The sequence below is a fragment of the Chelmon rostratus genome, chromosome 22 (assembly GCF_017976325.1).
Source record: "Chelmon rostratus isolate fCheRos1 chromosome 22, fCheRos1.pri, whole genome shotgun sequence".
In the NCBI taxonomy this organism is placed as follows: Eukaryota; Metazoa; Chordata; class Actinopteri; order Chaetodontiformes; family Chaetodontidae; genus Chelmon; species Chelmon rostratus.
Genome location: NC_055679.1, coordinates 9,331,967 through 9,353,170, shown reverse-complemented (window position 1 = coordinate 9,353,170; position 21,204 = coordinate 9,331,967). Strand labels below are relative to the sequence as shown.

Sequence of the window (21,204 nt, the reverse complement as noted above, 5' to 3'; positions counted from 1 at the left end):
ACAAGAACTCAGCCATTGCACAGACACACTCAGCTGGTCTTAATAGGAATATTAAGGTATATTCATAAAGTTAAGGCGTAGGGGAAATATGAAATATATGAAATGTGCCTCGACTACAGTCCATATCTTACTCTCCACCATGTGCTGTGCATCATAAATGACCTTCAGATCAATCTATAATTAATGACAGATTCCAGACATCAGTTGCATGACTGCATGAAATATTTATTTGATTAAAAAAAAATCCTTTATCAATCTTTATTCTAATATCATTCATTGCACAATCTGTCTGAGCATGATGCAAATATAAAACGTGTACTTATATTTTTTGATCGGGCGTTTTCATTAAAAGAAACCACCATGGAAAAACTACAGCAAAGCTCTTCCAGCGGGATGCGCATGCGCACACACCAGATGTGACTATCCATGGATTAATTTTTGGAGATGTATCTCTGTGGGTTTTTTGATTTATTAACAAAAACATTGTATTTTTTATCCACTAGATGGAGCCACATACACATGCACGCGCGCGCGCGCACACACACACACACAAAGAAAAACATTTGATTTGAAATCCTGAAACCAACATTTATTTCATTTTTTAAACTTCATTTAAAATACAAAATATTTTGCAATATTATATTGTAGAGTAAACCATTTTGACAGCCTTTCATGCTTCTCATGTAGCTTCAACATTAACCAGAATGTCATATTATATCATATCATATGCTGTATATCCTACTGTATGTTCACCAGTCACTAGAACGTTGTTTCCAGGGTATTCACACTCCAATGTGCCAGTCCGCTTATCTGTTCCATGCCGGCCATCCTTCTGTATGCTCCAAATCACATTTTGTTTTGTTTTGTTTTTGTAGATGCACACTCTCGAAAAGGATTTTCATCTGATGTCTGGTTTAGGACAACAGCTTTCCAGCGTGCTGCGTACACAGGTTGTCGTAAACTAGACGCACGCGTGTGTTTGACATGATGCATCCTGTTCGAGTGTGTGCCTTTTTATAAAAAATACAGAAAAAGGTGCATGGACTGTCGGAGACAGAAACAATACAGGTGTCACAAGAGCTCAGTCACAAGTTAAATAATCTCCTTTGATACCTGATAGGCTAAACATTTGAGCTAGCAAACCCACCTGACAAGTTCAAAAATAAAAAAAAGACAAAAAAAAAGAAATTTCACAGCAAATGAAAGAGTGAAAACTGTAGTCTCATCTCGCACAACGCCACTTTGCCCTCCTACCCATAGTGCAGCAGGGCCGATCGAGGTCAAGCTCTCACCTCTGACCTCAACACACCTACGCTCAGTTCAAGCCATTATTTACAAAACACAACAAAAATATCTACACGTGGAAAGCTGACACATTGCAAACCTAAAAACTTGATGCAAGTTATGATAAACCTAAGACGTGGGGGAAAAAAAGAAGTGTCGCATCTCCTGACGAGAGTAGGAGTCGACTGCTGGACACACATCAGAAGTACAGACGGTTATCCGTGGAAATTGAAAGCGATAGTATACATCACGCGCACGCCTTAACACAGTAGCATGCATGTGCTGCACACACACACACACACACACACGCACGCACGCACACATACGCATACTCATGCACCCAAACTTTCACGCACGAGCTTCATTCATTTACAGGAATAGAAAACTCACTGAGTGCTGCGCTCAGAACGTGACAACATACACAGATATAAGATTAAATGCATAAACCAAAGTCACCGGTGTGTTTTAACCATTTGCAGTGAAACAAGCGATTTTTTTTTCATCCACATGAACAGACGCACTTGTTTCCACATTCAGGATTCATGACGCAGTTTTTTCGACCCCCTTTGCCTCTAAGTGCTACCAGTAACAGCAAGTCCCATTCTGAGAGTAGTCTGTGCCAGATGGTGAGTCTGGTTCCTGTTGGCAGTTACCTGGTGAGTAGGTTGGCAGTAGTTTAGTGCTGCTGGGCAGCAGCTCCTCCTCGAGATGAATGCGTTAGTAGGAGAATGTTTGAAATGAGCTTGTGAGGCGTCCACGCTCTGACCTCAGGTTTTCCTACGCGTTTTGATATCCCACCCGTTTCCTCGGATTAATTCTGAGCCGCATGGTGCCATTCAGTGGTCAGTTTGTGGACCATATTGGCTGTTGATAACTGGGTTTATGATTGTCAACAAGGCCATAACAATCTATAGCTGAAAATGATTCCTCACAACTAAAGCCAGCATACAACCGCGGAAAAGGTCATTTTTTCAGTAGCTTTCAGCCCTGTTGAAAACTATTTAAAGACTCGAGGAGGCTATTGAAGTTAATGAGCCCACGCCGACGTCTCACAATCCTCAATGACCACCTAGCTCGCAATGAGGGGTCTCGGTTGGAACGAACAAATTCTTCAATCCTTCGGAGCTTCTTCTCCACGAGTGTTTAATGCAGTTTTGAGTACTCGCATAGCCTTTAAAGTTGTCGTGGACTATATGAGCTGCACTGAGTCCAGGTCTGTCCTATGCATGATGGGATTTTATTCTATGGATCTAAGTCACTGTTCTCTACAAAGGCACTAGAAACCGTGCTGAGAGGTTCTTCATCATTGACATCTAAATATCCAGAAACTACAGTGTGTACTCTCAGTAAACCTCTACATTTATTGTCTTTTCTGCCCGTATACGCAGCAGACAAGTGGAAATGCTATCGGACACAATGTCGGGGGTTAGTTCTGACGAAACGAACGTGGCCGCGATTCGGGGTGGAAGCACTTGACAATGACACTGGATCAATCACACCTCCACTTGCGTTCAGTTAGTGCTCAGGAACAAGAAGCGTGGGCTCGGCGCAAAAGGAGGAGATCGGGGACGAAAAGAAAGAAGACGCAAGCACAGCTCAGGCTTGAGAAAAGGCGAGGCTGAAAACAGGCCTGTTGGGATAAGCAGGGGGGAGTTCTGGCCGGCTGGCTGGTGTGATGAGGAGTGAGCCGGGTTCAGAGTGTTTCCAGCCAGGTTCCCGATCGATACAAACGGACATCCCTGACCTCGAAATATAACTTTCTTCTTATTCTATTACACACGTACAAACGGTTCATCCGTCTCAAAAGGACACATGCTAGCTTCTACTTTGAGTCACACATTTCACAGCCGTGTCCACAGAGACGCTGCTGCCGTTTTTTCTCTACATATCGTACGCCATTGAACACTTTGACTGAAAACGAAGAGAAAACAATAAGAGGCAGTCACTAGTAGGCGTGCACCATATACAGTCTCACCACGCAGCTCACCTCTGCAACAACTGACACGAGGATGGTAAAATGCTTAATAGAATTCACTCCATGCAGGTGTTTATGAGTGCGATTCAATGCATATTTGCCTGCCTGCGGGTCATTTGATAAAATATATATTTGGATACATCATGTTTAGTATGTTTGCAAAGGAGATCAAATGGCACTAACGCACACACACACACTTGGCCACGCTTTTCTGCTCAGTCTCAGTGGTAAAACTCTTCCTGGTACATTCCTTCTGCTTTTCCGTATTGCTTCCTCTCTCCTCGTCTCACGCCTTCGTCCAACGCTCGTGGTGGTGGTGGGGGGGGTGCGGTGTCGGTCTTTGCCATGCTGAGTGTGTGTCGATCAGAGGAGGGTCACAGTGTGACAGGGGCTGGCGGGTGTGGAGATGAGGGCGTTCTCAGCGGTCTCGGCGACAGGCGGCCCTCCGTTAGACAAACGAGTTCATGGCGTTGACGGGCGACGGGGCCTCCGAGCTCTCGTTGCCTTCGTGCGTGTCTTTCTCTTTCTTGCCGCTGTATTGGCCGATGAAGGAGCCGTCCTCATTGAACTGTCCATCCCCGCCCTCCCCGTAGTCCACCAGGCTGTCGTCGCTCTCGTCGCGCCGCACCGTGCCGTTGGACGGCGTCCGGCTGCCCTTCAGCGGCTTGTGGTCCTCTGTGTCACTGTAAAGGTTAGGAAAAGGTTGGAGGGAAGGTTATTGAGGAAACAATTCAGGCAGGTGAGTTGAACTTTATCTGCAGTGATCAGAAACCCTGGAGCCACACAGGGGACAGACTATTATCCAAGCATTAGATGGCTCTTCCACTGTGCAAATGCCACACATGCTGTACATTATGACAGACTATACTGCTGTTGTGTTTGGTTTGGGCTCCGGCACTACAAACATGCTGGACGAGCCCCACTGTGACATTATTTTGACAAATATACACATAATATAAAGAGTTATTGTGATGTAAAATATCATTGGAATGCCTGACACATTAGAGTTTATGGTTCTTGTACAGTGGAGCAGCTCAGTTACATCTGCAGTACCTTATATCTAAAGTGTTAGTGCTGTTTTAAGCCTGGGTGCTCTTCTTCGGTTAGTGACCACTGCTGAAGAGGATTATGCAAATGCGTGCTGCTCAGTCTCTTGCAATACTTTACCTTTACAGACAAGTTCTGCAACGAAATCAACCGATGTGCTCTTCGGTTTACATGCAAGAATCAAAAATGCACTTTCTCTCCCTCCAAAGACTTCTGCCTTCTACCTTCAGTGTGTTCATTTGGTCTAAAAAACTCCCTGCTCCGGTCAATTCAATCATTTTTCAAGCTCGATGCATTTGCGTTTAAAAAAGAAATTAAATGAAGGAAGCTAGAGAAGTAGAAGCAGTCATTTTTAATGTTAAATGTTTGCGTTAATGATGGAACCGGGGTTATGGTTTGACTATGCCAATGAGTGTGAGGACATAGTAAAACCAGATCAGCTGATGTGCTTTCTCTTTGCTTTTGGTTTCTCTGTAGTCAGAAACATAGCTTGCATGCATGCTGGTTTTGCCACATCTCATCTTACCTCTCCATAGACCTGAACCCACCAAAAAAAAACAAACAAAGATAAGAATGGAGGGACACATGAAAAGCAGTTCATGAGCCACAATGAGCCTCTTTAAGCACTTCTCAATGCATGGAAACATTTAAAGCACAACGACATCCACAATTCTTTAAAAACACATAGTTCATCCATTCATTCATTCACAGCAACTACTTTTGCCTCCAAAATCCTGAGTAGCCTCAAGCGTTAACATCCTCAGCATTCCTAGAAAACGTGAAAATGAGATGAAAAAAGTACAACAATCTGATGGAATTTGTTTTGAGATCAGTTAGTACACAAGTGACTTAGCCAGAGATTAGATTACTTGTTAAAATGGACATATTTTGCACTGTATAAAGCCTGTGTTGATTAGACGGCCAGTGTGGAGGTGAGTTCTAAGAGTCAACACAGAGTAGTGCAGATCTTTGCCTTGCCTCTATGGAGTGTTTGGTAATGGAGTCTGGTGGGGACAGTGTCTCTGCAGCCTGGTAAAATGTTCTACATACAAACAGTCAAGTCAGGACACAATGAATGAAAACCGAAAAGAAATGCATGCTGTTGTCCTAACTTCTCTGTCTGGAGAACATCTCTCACCTGTACTCTCCAAACGTCCCATCGTCCTCCTTCATGGGCTGGATCTCGGGGTCTTGGTGAGCGTCTTCTTTCTCTTTCACTGTAGATTACGCACATTTGTTTTTCCCACACTTCCATCCAGACATGTCAATAAGCTTGAAACGACAGCAATAACGAGCGCGTTACCTGGATATTTGCCACCCTTGTTCCTCTTGATGAAGCACACGATGAGGAGGACCAAGATGAGGAGAGCGATGGCACACATCAGTCCGATGAACCATCCCTGGGTGGCAATGTCCACCTGCCGGCTGGGTACAGCTGGAAACACACAGAACGATGGAGACAAACTAGGCGTTAACTGTCAATTCAAGCTGCTAAAAAAGGCTGTAATTCTTAATGCTGAGCAACACTGAGATTAACAGGCTGTAAACACAGACATGAGATTTAAAAATGGGTTAATATGTAATGATTGTTTAGGCACCGTGAACACGACAAAAAGAAAAAGCTACAACAGTAAAATAATGGACCTCTTTAGTAATGATTTTAAGTGACATGCATCAGACCAACCTGACGGCAACATGCTTGCACGCTAACTAACAAACTAACGACCGTACATTCATTCTGAATGTAGCATCGTGTGTCTGATCATGAGACAGTGCTGTAACAGATAGGGGACGGGGAAACGAGACAGGCAGAAGACAGGAACATATAAACACAAAGAGCGTCCATCCTGAGGCATGCTGCCTCACCTGGCACCACCACCAACACTTCGTCTGTGCTGTGGACCGTCGGGTCAGCCGGGTCTCTAGCTACCACTCGCACCCTATAGGACGTCCCTGGCTTTAAACCTTTAATCATATGCCAGTGTGAACCGTTTACCAGCTCCTTTTTCCAGTCCTCTTTACCTAGAATCGGTGTAGCGGATGAAGAGGGATTAGATTCAGGGAGCCTTTGGGACAAATAATTATTTGAATGATGGTGTTTGTGGACCAATCAATGCATGCTGCAGATACATAGTGAAGCCTTACTGTTTTCTACAATATATTCCACATATACATTCTTATGGTGTCCAAAGTAATCCCAACTGATCACGACACCGTCCTCCGACACGGACGTGTTAACTGTGCCAAACGCCGGGCCGAGAGGTGGCGCTGAGCACACAAGAGAGGAAAAAAATCTTTAATTCAGAAGTCACTTTCCCAACTCATTAAAATATCTTCATGTGAAACAAAACCTTTGAAATACCGCTCTGGAGCTTAAGCACAGGAGTGAAAATACATTTACTACAACTCCAAAAAGTTGTTTGTTCAGGTGGTTAAATTTTGGTTTAATAGCCAAGAGAAATATTCATGGCTGTAAACTAACTTATCATAAGAAAACAAAGATACAGCCACTGTAACCTGATGTCTCCCAGCAGCCAAACTCCAGTCAAGAAAGAATTAAAACTGTTTGTTCATCAGTAAGAAAATACAACCAACCAAGTCTAAATTTACAAGCACTTGGCTGTTGGCTGTCTGTCCCACCGGTCCCATCATACAAATACATGTCAACACAGTTTCTGTTACATGACAAAACAACTTTCAGAATAGTGTCAGATCCCATCACAGCATAGAAACAAGTCAGTTAATATAGTTGCTAAAAATGGCCATCTCAGCATATAAGTCCTCTTAAAACATGTGCTAGTTAGATGAGAGAGAAATCCAGGAGTCCAGGATCTGAACTGAACTCTAAACTCTTATTGAAACTATTAATTAAACAAATCTTTTCTTTTGCTGAGATGGAACATTTTTTGCAGGGCAGAGACTATGTGTAGATATTTGGGGAGGCAGAAGGGGATACAGGGAGTGCGCTTGTACCCTTGTGAAACGGGGGAGGCGGAGACTGAGTGATGGGGGAGGTTGGGTGAGGGGGCTCTGTGGGGCCTGAAAGAACATGGAAAAGAGTGAGACAACACACATACGCAGCACAAAAGACACCATACAGCGAAGACTGCAGAGCCTCTGTTCTACAGTTGCTACTGACATGCTGAGATAAAATACAATGCAACCACGTCTCAGCCCTGAGATTCAGAGTGAAGTTCAGCACCTGGTTCAGCGTCCGAACAACAGACGTCGACCGGCTCTGAATCGCAGCTCTGCAGCATGCACACTGTGCAATCAAATTCTGCTTGTTCACGCACACGATCCATCATTTCATAGCATCGGCAGGTGTATAAAACGTGTTAGTGCCGGACTGAGACGAACGCATTCACAAGCATCATGCGTGAGGCTTCGAATGAAAACGTGTTCATTTGAAGAAGGCAGATGAAAGAGCTGCAAGCACAGCTAATTCTAAAAACCCAGTGTTTTAAACTACGCTGCAGTAAATGCAAGCTATTCTCTCAGAGGAGAGGGGGCTGCTTGCAAATGCCATGGAAGTCTGTCACACTTACATCCTATTTATTCACGCAGGGAGCTTTTAGACATGCTAACTTAGTGACATGCAGGGATAATTAAACTAAAGTCAACATCTATGCTAGACTCTTTGTCTGTTACTAATATCCGATGGTATGGATTACATGCATGCGCTTCCAGTGGCAAACTTTGGGTTACCTTTGCCCGTCTCTACAGTGGGCTGAGTACGAACTTCAGAGAAAGAAAAGAGAGAAAGACATAGAGGGGGTATAAGGTGCAGAACGCAGTAGGATCTCACGGTTGTACTTTTCATCTCACAGGAATCCCCAACATCTGTCAGGGCACTGTGATGCTGACCCTGGAACTCCTCATTCTGTTTGCTTAAATGATATCGGACTTTGACCTGTTCCTCGTATTGTTCATGTGATATGCTACAGATGATGCTAAATGGTGTAAAGTGTAAATAACTCACTTGTGTCCATGACCGTGAAGGCCTCCTCTGTGATGACGGGGCCGGAGCCCTTGATTGTCTTTGCGCTTAAGTAAAACTTGTAGAGCATGCTGGAGTTCAGGTTGTCCAAGGTGAAGCTGGTCTCATTGGCGAGGAAGCTCTTGACCTTAACTGGTCCCAGTTCATTGGTATTGTTGACTGCAGAGACACAGAGGGGAAGAGCAAATGAGGAGGAGGAGTTAAAGGAGAAATATGAGGAAACAGTCCTTTGCACAAATGCTGCATAATACGGCAGCTGGTACGCCTACCGGGTTGGTATTTCAGTGTGTATCCAGTCAGGCGTCCATTGTTCTTCATTGGTGGGCCCCATTCCAGTGTGAGAGAGTACAAACTCGGGTTTATGACATTCAAAAAAGAAGGAGGCCCCGGGACTGAAAACAAAACCACAACCACAATCAGGGTCTGAATGCTGCACAGGACTCAGCATTTGTATGATCATTACGGCTTTCCCATATCAGTGCTAAGGTGTTTCACAAGGTTTTAAAGGTGTAACTAGATGGTTGTTAGCTTGTTTGGGTTGTTTTCTAGTCACACTGTGGGTGGTTGCTAGGGTACATGAAGGGGCTGTGGTGATTTTGAGCAAACACAGCTAGGTTGTTGTCACAGAAGTATTGGCGATAGTCATCAGCTCGACACACCTCCCTCAGGAGTCTGGAATCTCTTGCTGGGGCTTGGAGGCCCTTCTCCTTTGCTATTCAGGACCCTGATGGAGAGGTTGTAGAAGCTGTAAGGCTGGAGGCCTGGCAGACGTCCCTCGCTACGATTCCCGCTGAACGTCAAGACCTGCTCCAGCTGCTCCGTCTCCCCTTCTGCCTCATGCAGGCCACGCTCGCGCCGGTAGTACACCTGAAGGAAAGACACCAGAGTTAATTCTTATTCATATTCATTCCTGCGAGGGTATGAAAATCTTAACAAATGCTTGCATGTGTGTGGCAGTACCCCTACCAGCAAGAACAAAACACGTGTAGAAATGACTATTTATCAAACGATACCTTGTACGCCTGTAGTTTCCCTCTGACTGAGGGCAAAGACACTGGCTCCCAGTGTACCTCTGCGAGTGTGCTGTTGTGAACCATGATATCTACACTCTCAGGAGCAGACAGAGGCACTGCAGGGCAATGACAGAGAGAGAGAAGCAGTTCAACACTACGCTCGGCAGCTTTCGGTGCGTCGCTCTGTTCTGCCAGCTCATGTGGAATTTAAGCAAGTGTATTTCAACTGGTTTTGACCAATGATGACGAGATAAACGCTTTCAAAATTTTTGAACCCTACAACGTATATAACAATCAGTCCACTCACAGTCCTCTCCAGAGTATCCGACCACCACTTCTGGCTCTGGGCCGTTGCCATAGTCATTCAGAGCTTGAACCTTGATCTCGTAGGGCACGTAGGTCGGAGTCCCAGACACGACAAATTGGGAAACGTTGGCCACATTCTTTGAGGACCAATCCTCATCCACGTCCTTCTGTCTCCACTGCACTTTGTACTCCAGGCTGGGCCCGTTGGACTGAAACCCTGTCAGCGGCTACAGAGAGAATATTTTTGCTGAAAAAGGCTCCAACTTTGCTGCCGTGAAACTTTAGTTGCACTACATAACGCTTCAAAAAGAAACGACAACTAGAAACAGGCTCACAGCATTCAGCCCGCCATAACAAGGGATTTCCAATCTGAAAGAACGATATCTTACCGTCCAGGAGATGACTAAGTTGCCAGGCTCTGTTCCTACTCCCTGAACATTTGATGGATTCTCATCAGGAGCTGGGGAAACCAAACAAAACATGGTGCAAAGAGTGAATATTTTTAAATATTTTACACGTTGCAGTTTTTTTTTCCCCCTCCAGTGTGACCATGCTCATCACCTGAAGGGTTGGTCCTGTATTGGCTGGAGGACTGGCTCGGCTGGCTGTAGCCAACCTGGTTCAGAGCCAGGACTCTGAAGGAGTAGTAGACGTATGGAGAGAGGTTTAGCTGCGCTGTGGTGCCTGTGCCTGCGACCTCTGTCAGGTTGACCCAGACTCCTGGCTGGTGGAGCAGATCCTCGTACTGGATCAGAAACTCTGGGGAAGATGAAGGGTACAGTTTGTTCCAGAGTAGACACCGCCTCAAAAGACAAACATTTCTCTCTTTCTGATGATTTCCGTCGGTTAAATCATGTGTGTATTTTAACCTCTTTAACCCTTTAAGCTCTTTATGCAAATCACTGTCTTGTTTATTCCCACTAATGCACAGAGGCCGCTTCCAGAAATCTAATCCAAAACGTCCTGCACAACAGAAGAACATTTTTAAATGGAGAAATGACTTTTTTTGTGGTTCTCATTCCCAGGGCATCAAATACTGATGCACACAGTAACTCAAACTTAAACCTGAAGTAAAATTTGCGGAGGAGGAGCGTTATAAAAACACTGGTATTTGATGACCTGGGAATGTGAACGATTTGTCGGTGACTACAGTGTCTAATTTCAACTCTGGCAGTGGGACAGTGGAGTATATTCTAGTGTAGTTCGAGAAACTGCCAAACAACTAAGCAGCAACGTTATAACATTTCATACTCTGTGTGGGACTGTTGTGTTCGTCCCCGGGGATCCAGGTGAGCCGGACGCTCCTCTCTGTTTGGTCAGTCAGTTCCAGGTCGGTTGGAGGATCAGGTCTCTCTGCAAACACAATGAGGAGCGCAGGACCGCAGAAAAATGAAAACTCTGCTGTTGATGACAGCTAGTCCTTACTACTGTTTCGAATGAAAATTTGACCCAGAGACTTCAGTCTCAGTAAAAACGGAGTTCTACAGCAAATGAGGTGAAGCTTAACATTGGCTTTTTGAGACAGAAATTTATAATTCAACAGATTTTTTTTTTCACATTAAAATGCCCATGGAGTAACTACTGTGGGCAAATATAATCACTACTGAATGTTCAGTTAACATTACATCTTCACTTAATAGTTCAATAATTTGTCAAGAAAACCATTCTTACTATTGTAAAAAGTGCAGTATATTTGGTGCATTGAGACATTTTAAGACCAGGCACACAAACAGGAGGTTTTTCCTTGCGGCTGATTAGACCTCTGCAATCAATCACAGTCCGCACATGCCCACAAAGACCTGACGAGGGGATTAATCAGGCAGATTAAGTGAAAACATCTGTGTGGGTGAAGCACAGGCGTGCAGAGGCTGTGCATTTTTTAAATGTTGGGGATTTCACAATGGAATAAAACTCTTTAAATTGTAAAACACATGCCCAACAATAAACAAAACTCAGTGACGATCACGTTACACTATGAAAAAAAGAAATCAATAAGAACAATCAACATAAAATAAACATTAAGCTGAAATGGCTTTTACAAAAAGAACTGATGAAAGATACAAATTCCCGATCTATGGACACTGTTTACCGTAAACAATAGCTGGAGTAGGAGTAGCCTCTGAGACAGCAAGAAGCAAGAGTGAAGTACAAGAAGAGATCAGTTAGTGACAGATATTAGAACATCAGAAGAGCAGAAGTTAGATTCAAACTGATACACACTCTTTCTAAAATTTTATACAAATTCGATTTTTTTTACATTGAGTCTGGTTGGAGTCGAAACCATTTGCCAACAGAATGAGATCCTTGATTATATTTCACTGCAACTTTTATTTCTTTAAAAATACAAGCATCCAGAATTCACGCTGTGCGATTTCTCCACCCACAAACCCCAGATTTCTGGCATCCTGCTGAGTGCAAAACACCCTCGAATGTATGTCGAACTGGGAACGTACCTACGACAGTCAGCATGGCACTGGCTGAGTCCTGGTCCAGGGTGGTGTTCATGATGCAGGTGTAGGTGCCCTCATCTCCATCTGTCACGTCTTTGATGGTCAGACTGTCCATGTCCACCACAAACCTGATAACAGGGGGTCACAGAGGGATGACGCATTTAATTTTCCCAGGAGTTACATCACTGTTTGTTTTTTTTTTGGTTTGCACAACAAGTGTTCAAATGAATTCAAATGAATCTCTCAAGGTCTTTGTACCTCTCATCATCAGGCAACTCTCCACTGTCTTTGAGCCAGGTCATGGTGGGCAGGAGGGATGGGTCATGTTTGACTTTACATTCGAACGCGGCGCTCATTCCTCTCTGGACCACCTTGTACTCTGGCTGCTTCAGGATACGGGTGGGCTCTGGAAGATGTGACAATAAAAGAGCCCATATTAACAAACAATTCAGATGGTCACTTGACCTAATGGCTATGAAGGCCTAAAAAATCTGACCTTTGACCTCCAGGTAGACATGATTCTCCTTGATCCCCAGGTTATTGGTGGCGATGCAGGTGTACTTCCCACTGTTTAGTGGCTGGGCCACGTGGATCTCCAATGTACCATTCTCATGGATCACGTAAGGGTCACCATTCTTAATGCTGGTCTGACTGTCTTTGAACCTGCACGGAAACACCAATCAGCATGGGTTTAGTCTCTAATGGTGATGCGCAGGAACATTGGTGGTGATACAGCTAAGCTTTTACATGCCTCAAATCTTGATCTGAATCCCTTTGTTTCAAATTACAGCATCTTAAAATCCTTTTTCAGCATGGCTTTGAATTTTTTTTTCTTTCTCCAAACAAAGAAAAATCAGAGAAAATCTGATCTGAGTCTTACCATGTGATGGTGGGTATTGGTGAGCCAAAGGAGGCACAGTGAAGTAACGCAGGGTTGTTGGTGATGACCTGGTACACTCGGTTGGGTGGGGTGAGCACCCTTGGTGGCTCAGCTACGGGAAGAAGCGCAACGTTATCTAAATCAGCATTCACTCTGTCTCCACTTGCACACATACTGGACTCTAGATCCAAATTTTAGCAACTTTAGTGCACAGTTCCAGCTAAACAGATTTGGTTGCACTTACCGAGAACGCTGACAAAAGCGTTTGCCATCAGGTAACCAAATTCATTGGACGCGTTGCACTGGTAGACAGCACTGGACCCTGATTGCACATTGCTAAGAATGACGGTGTCGCCATCCACCTTCCGGCTGTGGTCCTCGGGTGCGTCTATGACAAGTGAGACAGGAAGTTCTTCAGCTGCGCCCTCACAGTTTCATGTATTTAGAAACCAGCACATAACAATACTGGTGCATTATGTAAAACTATATAGATTACCATGCAGTGGGGGAAAAACCACTGCTGGGATTGGGAATTCAATCCCCACTTCAACTCTGGATGTTGGTTTACACTCTCTGTGTGAAAATGTAGTATATCCTGTTTTTGAAAGCATGGTCTCGTTTTACTCACTCTCTATGGGGACTCCATTGACAAACCAGCTAATCTTCGGTTTGGGGTCTCCATTGACTCGACAAGTCAGGATGCCAGTCTCGTTTGGGGCGAGGATCAGGTTCCTGGGAGCGCTGACCCAGAAAGGAGCCGCTGTGGATGAGTAACAAAAAATAAAGAAGACGCAGAGTGACATTTTTGAGAGAATGATTAAAAAAAAAAATCCTACACGATTTTGCATGATGTATTTACTTTAGGGATGCAGAATCAATGACTAATGACTCCCTGTGATTTTAAGTGTCGCAAGTATAGCCGATCCCCCTGCGAATCAACACTTGAGATTTGCAGCTCTAATAGCTTTCAGTGCATGACTTAGTTTCACCTGCTTCAATGAATCCCAACACACAAGCGGACCAAACCAAGAATGGATGTCTTTACAGTAACCGTAGTCGACAAACTTCAATTACTTTTCAATTCCAAAACTGCAGAAATAACATTAATACCCAATTGTGATGTATTGATAAAAGGAGATTGTTTTACAGCGGGTGAAACACAGAAACAACTGGTTTAAAGTGCATACCTTTGACAGCGACCTTGATGATGTGGTGTGCAGTGCCCAGGCTGTTTGTGGCTGTACAGCGGTAGTCCCCAGCATCAGCTTCATTCACATCAGAAACCTTGAGGGTTTTCTGGAAGTCGTGAATGGACGTCCTGCTGCTCGGCAGCTCTCCTCCATCCTTCTGCCAGGAGATCTCTGGAGTGGGTCTGTGGCAGAAGCAGTTACAACAAGATGCTTCTTTTTGGGCTATTTACAAGTTTTATGAATGCCATGACAGTTTCTTATAAGAAAAACATTGTTGTATCATATAATAAAGTTTATTTCTTTACAGCAGATGCCAACTTACAAGCCATCAGCAATGCACTCCAGCTCCAGAGTCTCCCCTCTCAGAACCATCTTGGTGCTGGTGGTGCCAAGAGGCATCATGAAACCGGGGCGATGCTCCCCCTCCGGGTTGTCTGAACACATGAGGACACATGATCAAATCAGAGCCAGACATGAATGCTCCTCTTGCCACAGTGTGACCCTCGGAGGAGCTGGGTGAAACCATGACCTCAGTCTGATGAAGAGTCGTGAAGTGATGTGTCAAAATGTATAGAAGGGACAATAAATGAGTGAGTGAATAGACTTTTTTTTTTCATAATGCCTCTACTCATGTGAGCATTTCAGAGAGCAAGAGGAAGCTCCTTGAGAGAAGTATCCGCTAGTTTGTTGCTATGGCAACACAAGGGTTCTTGGTAGAAAGTAACCCCTCGAGTCTCACACACACGCCGCAGAACTTCTCAATGGAAAGATCTCAGCTTCTTTAACGTTCATTTGCCGATAAGGTCAGAAAACAGATATCAAGTGGTCCCCCTCCACTTTAGAAGGTGGAGAAAGAGCAATGCTGCATTACAGCAATAAGGTTTTTAATCACGCTTCATACTGTGTGTGGCCATCTTGGATAATCAATGAGGGTGCGCTTGATTGAGCTGATCATGAGATCGGCCTGTCTGTACATTTATGATTTCAGGGGGGATGCAATTAGCTTTAATGTGATGCATGCTCTGACGGTTTTAATGCTGCATATAGAGGCGATCATAGATATTGCTGTTTGCCACGTAATAAGCATTATATCATGCATTCAAGTCAGGTCATTTTTAATTATGTTGACCAAGATCAATGGTCTATGCTGAGAAACTTAAATTATATAAGGAAAAACTCCATAGAAACAGGATAATAATGAGAGAAACCTGAGGACGAGTTTGTTAAAACAGTCACAAAGGAGGAGGGATTGAGGCCAAGTTAAGGGTGTATGTTGGGTATGGTTAGGCCAGGGAGTAAAAACAGGACTGGGATCACACTGAGGGAGCTGAATGGGAATAAACCAGCAGCACTCACCACCATAGAACTCAGTGATATTGTATAAAGCAGCCACAGTCTCATTCATTGTTTCCACTGTAATATAACAGAAAATCATAAGCATGCAAAACTGGGAAAGAAAACAGGAAATGCTTTACTTCAGAATGGCTTCCGGTGTATAAGCAATGCATTCGCTCATGAAAATGCATTGCAAAAACACTGGGCGTCTACTTTACTGTGACGCTGAGATGAGGCCATAGTCACCTAAAATATTGCTAGAAGCCTTTTATGAAGGTCAGGAAAGGTAGAACACAGGAAGAACAGCACAGAAACTAATGTAAAGCGAAGGCAGTTTTGCATGAGCAACACATGGATTTGAAATAGGAGTAATGCGAGATCCCATTAAACACAAAATGCTGAAAAAGCAAACATTAAAGTCATGGAAGATTGTCTACTGGAGTTGTGTTCAGTGTCTTGACTTACTGTCCAGCACGGTAACTGAGATGGGCTGTTTCTGCTGGATGGTTTGCGTGTGAGGGAAGCGAGCATAGCAGATGTAGTCAGGCCTGCTGTCTTCTGGGAGAACGTTTGAAAAGTACAGGTCTCCATTCAGAGCCTGGGACACTCGCTTGTCCAGCGGTAGCTTCTGGAAGTCTGAAGGACAGGGAGAGGAAGAGTTAGACATGGGAAAAAAGAAAAAAATGTCAATGTAAATAGCTTGTTTGATTTAGTTTAACAAGGAAAAGAGCTTTCCTTTTCCATAGGGTCAGTAAATGGTTTCAGGGGTCCATCAATTCTCTGCAATTGTTCTATTGGTTGTCGAATTCTTTTGTCCTCATGCCATGTGTGCAGATATGTATACATGCAAATGACTCACTGTTGTCCATCCAGAAGATCACAGGAGGGGGCAGCCCTGCAGGGGGTCGGCACTGCAGCACCAGGGAGACCCCCATCTGCACCACGATGGCCTCATTTCTCTCCTTCGACCACAAGGGGGACCCTGCGAGCCACACAAGCATCAAACAAAGGCGCTGCAGGCTTCCCATTGCTTCACAACAGCACAGGTCACAATCATCCAAGTTTGCAAGGGTGATGACCTTGAGCGTTTTTCTTTTGTTTGAAGAGTTAAATTCATACATGAATTTTACAAAGTGGAGCTCAAGCCATTAGAATCCTTGTGACTGTACGAAAACCAATGGAAATAATGTAAGTGAATATACTGAGAACTCTTACTGGACTGTCTGATGACAATGCTGTTGGACACAGCAGTGCCGTGTTCGTTGTGAGCTGTGCACTGGTACGTTCCCTCGTAAGCCTCAGCCTTTTCCCCGCTGATGTCGATGACCAGGGTCCCTGAACCGGGCTTCATCAGGACTTTGGAGTCTTTCTCAACATCAAAGTGGGTGCCATTTCTTGTCCATGAAAAGCTGGGATCAACAAACACAATTATCACCCATCATCTCTGGGCTAGCAAAAAGACCCAGTGCTGCCTGTTTGTTCAAACCATCCGCGTGCACTGTGGTCTTTCCATGCACGCTGATTTGAATCATTGATTTCATAGCAGGAAGTTAGATTCTAACTCATTTGAGGCTGGTGGCAAATCTAAACTGCGTCTAATTCACCCTGTCAGGTGAGTTTAGAGAGTGGTCTCCCTGACAACAGTTGCTATGGTGATTCCGCTCCGGGTTGAGTTGTCCCCAGAAACAGATCTATAATTTCACACAGAGAACCATGAAGCTGAACGGAAATCAGTTTGATCATGATCATGATTTCATGAGCTTTGGTCCCTCTGTTTCACTGTGAACCAGCACTGGACCACACCAGCTCAGTTCTTTCCTAAATTAAGGTGTAAATATGACACTAGAAGTTTAGTAACTACTAGTTAGTTTGTAACTAAATTAACTAGTGTGCATTAGCACTCGGGCTGGCATCACCTGGCATCATGGCACATCGTGGTAAGCTAGATCAATAAGCTAGGTCTTGAAAGCTGTAACTAACGATTATTTGTATTGTTGATTAATCTGTCGATTATTTTAATATGAGATGACATCCTCAAATTGTTTTGTCCACAACCCAAGGATAATCAGTTTACTATCATAGAGGAGTAGACAGACCACAAAATATTCAATTTTAAGAAGCTGGAATCAGAGAAGTTAAAAAAAATACTATATATATATACTATATATTATATATATAGTATATCATAACTATAGAAATAGTTGGTGCTTTAATAGTTGGCAACTAATTTAATTGTCAGTAGTTGCAGATCTAATTACTGTGTTGTAAATTGGCATGCAATGAAGAAGTTTTGCAGTGTAGCAGAAAAACTAGTTTTGTGCAACTATTAAGTTGCTGCTTAAACTAATGTTTTAGCTTATTTCAATGGTGCAATCAGTTTCATTTTCGCAACACATAAATCAGAATTTATGTTGGAACTAGACTAGGTTTAAACTTACACACAGCTGGTGCAAGAGGCTGCAGAAAAGTAACCAGCATGCATGGCTCGCAGCTGGGTTGGAAACCTGCATGCTTGTTGTCTGCTGCACATGTTCTGATAAACAAGCACCGATGGGATGGGAGGAGCGATTGTCTCACCTGGGATGAGGCTTCCCCTTGGCCTCACAGTGGATGACAATGTTCTCCCTTGGATCAAAGATGTAATCCTTTGGGGACTGCAGCGTTATAGTGGGGGGTTGGGGCACTGGAAAAACATGAATGGAAGCACAGTTCAGACACATTCAATGAGATGTAAACATTAGCACACCGCGGCTAATAGAATTAAAGATGTGCAAGCAACATGCAGCAAGCATTCAGCCAAACTTGACAATCAAGTGTAACACCACCGGGAGCTGCAAACAAAAGTCACAACAGCTGTCTGATCTGACGAAAACTTACCAGTCCGTGAACTGACAATAAACCAAACGACACTCCAAAACAAGCACTTCACACAATAGCAACAGCGTAGAGAAAACGGCATGCACGTCTAACGCTGCTAGAATCCACACAAAAGCAAGTTAAAAAAAAATCTGAAGGGCGAAAACTAGAAGTCACAGCAGTGTTTGTGGCAACTTACATCCTTCCAGTACTTTAGCTTTTTGTCCACCATGACACGCCAGAGAATAGTGATAGAATATTGAGGAAAGGTGTTAGTTTTTGCAAGGAGTAAAGCACAGGTTCAGGTGAAACAGTCGCACATTCAGGTACTTTTAAGCATCTTATTGAGCCTGCCCATGATTTCCCTGTGTTTTTGCGGATATTTCCATGGCTTCAGTTTAATCAGGCAGGAAGAATGTGTAAAAAGTAGTTGAAGACATCATAATTTCACACAGGATTCGTGATAAATAGAGTTCTTCAGAAATTAAATTGCATTTCATGACTGAAAACTGCAAACTTGATTCCATGCTGAAACATGCAAAGCTGAAACAGAAGAAAACAAGTAAACTGCTGCTCTGCAGCTACTCCAAAGCCCCTTTAGTGCCCCAAAGAGGTTGTAATGTTCTCCATTATGCCCCACAATATGAAAGAATTTCCATTAGTTTTCCACAGAGCATAAGGTGTTGATGCAAGCAGAACAGACTTTACCATTGCGGTAATCACAGTAAATGTGATCCTGATAAGGACAATACTTACGGTCAAGAGGCACTTCCAGCGCTGAGGTCACATGACTCAAAAGTATCAATAGCACAGCTCCGAAGCCCGGCACCCTCTTCCTGTTCCTGTCCATGGTGGGTGTCACAATGAAAACCTGTTGTCCCAATTCGGCGACACAGTCAGGGTGGTCAGCGCAGCGACAAAGTCTGAAGAAAGAAGAAGAAGAAGAACAGATGACTACATGGACCACTAAAATGTTTCAGTTGGCTTATTTAGACTACACGGTCACCAAAATGGGTCTCAACACACTTCATAGATTAAAATGGGTAGTGCATGTGCATTTTGTCTCAGAATGTGCAGTGTATATATGATTAGCCCATAAAATACATACACAGACTATTTCGTCTGAAGCACAATGCAAAGTTTACTTTATTCTCACAGCTCAACCTCCAAACTAGGATGTGTAAGTCACAGATGACCAGTGGCTCGTCCGCTGGACGGCCTGTCGCCCTGCCAACGCAAAACTTTGGCATTAGCAAAAGTCAAAACAAACTTGATTTGAGCCCTTGTAACTTAAACAACTTTGGCATCCATCGTGCATGTGTCAGCCGTACAAGCTCTTATTTACCGTCTGTGGTGTTCAAGACCCAGTAGCTTATTAAAGCATCAGTGTAGAATGTCTTTTATTCTAGACAGAAGTTCAGGGGAAGTCTTCCTGGGCTTCTTTGGAGCTAGCTGTGTTCCCACTGCATTGCTCTCAAGAGCAAATAACCACCTATTACTACAACATCCAACATGCGCACCGCTGAGGCGCCCTGTCTGCCACGTGTTTGCCTGTAAACATATGGCATGTGAGCGCGCTCGGCCGGAACGATCACGGCTCGGCTGCGGATTCAGCCGCGCGGCAGCTTGGCACATGCATGCACAAGCGCACCGCGTTAGTGGAAGCATCCTTGTCAGTGTGTCATATGGATCAAGTTACACATGACTGCAGACCCACAAGCGCTAGCTAGCTTCTGCTGCGTAGTGCCTGACAAAGAGACGCAGATGGATACGTACAGCCGTCACAAACACACAGAACCATGTTGGCATTAACGGCCTATTGTAAACTGTGTTTGTCCGTCCCTTTCATGTCCTCTGTCCGACAGTGTGTGAGTCACATGTGCATTAAAATTGGTATTATATCACTGTACCAATAGCATCAAGATCCTTCTCTGCACATGTTTTTGATGAACGTATCTTCTACACAATATGTTATACATTTCAGCTTCACTATTATTAATGTTTAATTTTATTCAAGAAAATCAATCAACCTGCACATTTTTCAAACTGTTGAAATAGACATTTTCTCCATTGCATGAGCTGGTTGGATTAAAGTAGCCGAAGGGTGACGGTAACTCCTGTCAGCAGGCCGAGATGGATTTCGAGATGGAGCGGCCTGCTGCTGCCAGGTAAATGGCTCAGTCCATCCTGACGTCATTATTCATGAGGAGCATGTGCATATTTGCATGTGCATTGGAGACACACAGACACATGTGGACACGCAGGCACAGCACGGCCACATTTGGAGGCATCTGAAGGTGAAATGATCAAGCTCGCTGTTAGTTTCAGGCATGCTGCATCTCTGCTCTGCTGGAGAGGAGGCATGCCTGATGACAAAGGGAGAGCATGGTAATGAACACACACACACACACACACAGAAAGTCGAGTGTCAGATTTTATCCAGCTGAGCTAGGCAGAGTGTATGAGCTAATACAACCCCAGGACACAGCTAATTACGCCGACACGTCCTATTGGATATCAGTCTCACTAGCTAATCGAGAGGGAAGACAACAGGGTGAGAGAGAGAGCAACAAAATGAAATGCACTTAAGTGCATTAAATGCTGGCCATGCATGCGAAATCTCATTGTGAAAAAGGCAATGCCATATCATGCAAATGTAATAACCCATATTCAGATTAATTACAATAATGCTCCATGCTGCTGCGGCAGAAATGGCCTCCCCCAGAGCGACAGTGGCCATATTAAGCCGTGCTGGACCTCAGGCCATTTTTCTCGAAAGAGAGAGACAGACAGTGAAGCCCATTCACCGGGCAGGGCTGCTTATAAGTGGGACTTTTGTCTAAAAGGTAATGAGTGGCAAAAAGAGAA

At 44.1% G+C, this 21,204-nt stretch overlaps 1 protein-coding gene across 2 annotated transcripts in view; it reads right to left on the bottom strand.

Annotated features, from left to right (window-relative positions):
• Nucleotides 1-331: 331 nt before the first annotated feature.
• Nucleotides 332-21,204, bottom strand: part of nrcama (neuronal cell adhesion molecule a) — a 52,746-nt gene continuing 31,873 nt past the window's right edge. Inside the window, exons 3-28 of one of the 2 annotated variants that reach the window (XM_041964099.1) lie at nt 19,093-19,259; nt 18,058-18,163; nt 16,696-16,889; nt 16,340-16,462; nt 15,946-16,116; nt 14,468-14,579; nt 14,143-14,327; nt 13,584-13,715; nt 13,200-13,343; nt 12,956-13,067; nt 12,572-12,738; nt 12,334-12,481; nt 12,079-12,203; nt 10,877-10,978; nt 10,187-10,384; nt 10,015-10,085; nt 9,627-9,852; nt 9,320-9,435; nt 8,966-9,173; nt 8,576-8,698; nt 8,289-8,465; nt 6,452-6,574; nt 6,173-6,328; nt 5,610-5,741; nt 5,445-5,523; nt 332-3,942 (exon numbers count right to left, since the gene is read on the bottom strand). In XM_041964099.1, coding sequence (XP_041820033.1) covers nt 3,708-3,942; nt 5,445-5,523; nt 5,610-5,741; nt 6,173-6,328; nt 6,452-6,574; nt 8,289-8,465; nt 8,576-8,698; nt 8,966-9,173; nt 9,320-9,435; nt 9,627-9,852; nt 10,015-10,085; nt 10,187-10,384; nt 10,877-10,978; nt 12,079-12,203; nt 12,334-12,481; nt 12,572-12,738; nt 12,956-13,067; nt 13,200-13,343; nt 13,584-13,715; nt 14,143-14,327; nt 14,468-14,579; nt 15,946-16,116; nt 16,340-16,462; nt 16,696-16,889; nt 18,058-18,163; nt 19,093-19,186 — 3,759 coding nt within the window. In that variant the 5' untranslated portion in view covers nt 19,187-19,259 and the 3' untranslated portion in view covers nt 332-3,707. The remainder of the gene's footprint in view (nt 3,943-5,444; nt 5,524-5,609; nt 5,742-6,172; nt 6,329-6,451; nt 6,575-8,288; nt 8,466-8,575; nt 8,699-8,965; nt 9,174-9,319; nt 9,436-9,626; nt 9,853-10,014; nt 10,086-10,186; nt 10,385-10,876; nt 10,979-12,078; nt 12,204-12,333; nt 12,482-12,571; nt 12,739-12,955; nt 13,068-13,199; nt 13,344-13,583; nt 13,716-14,142; nt 14,328-14,467; nt 14,580-15,945; nt 16,117-16,339; nt 16,463-16,695; nt 16,890-18,057; nt 18,164-19,092; nt 19,260-21,204) is intronic. The other variant, XM_041964100.1, reaches the window with a different exon arrangement.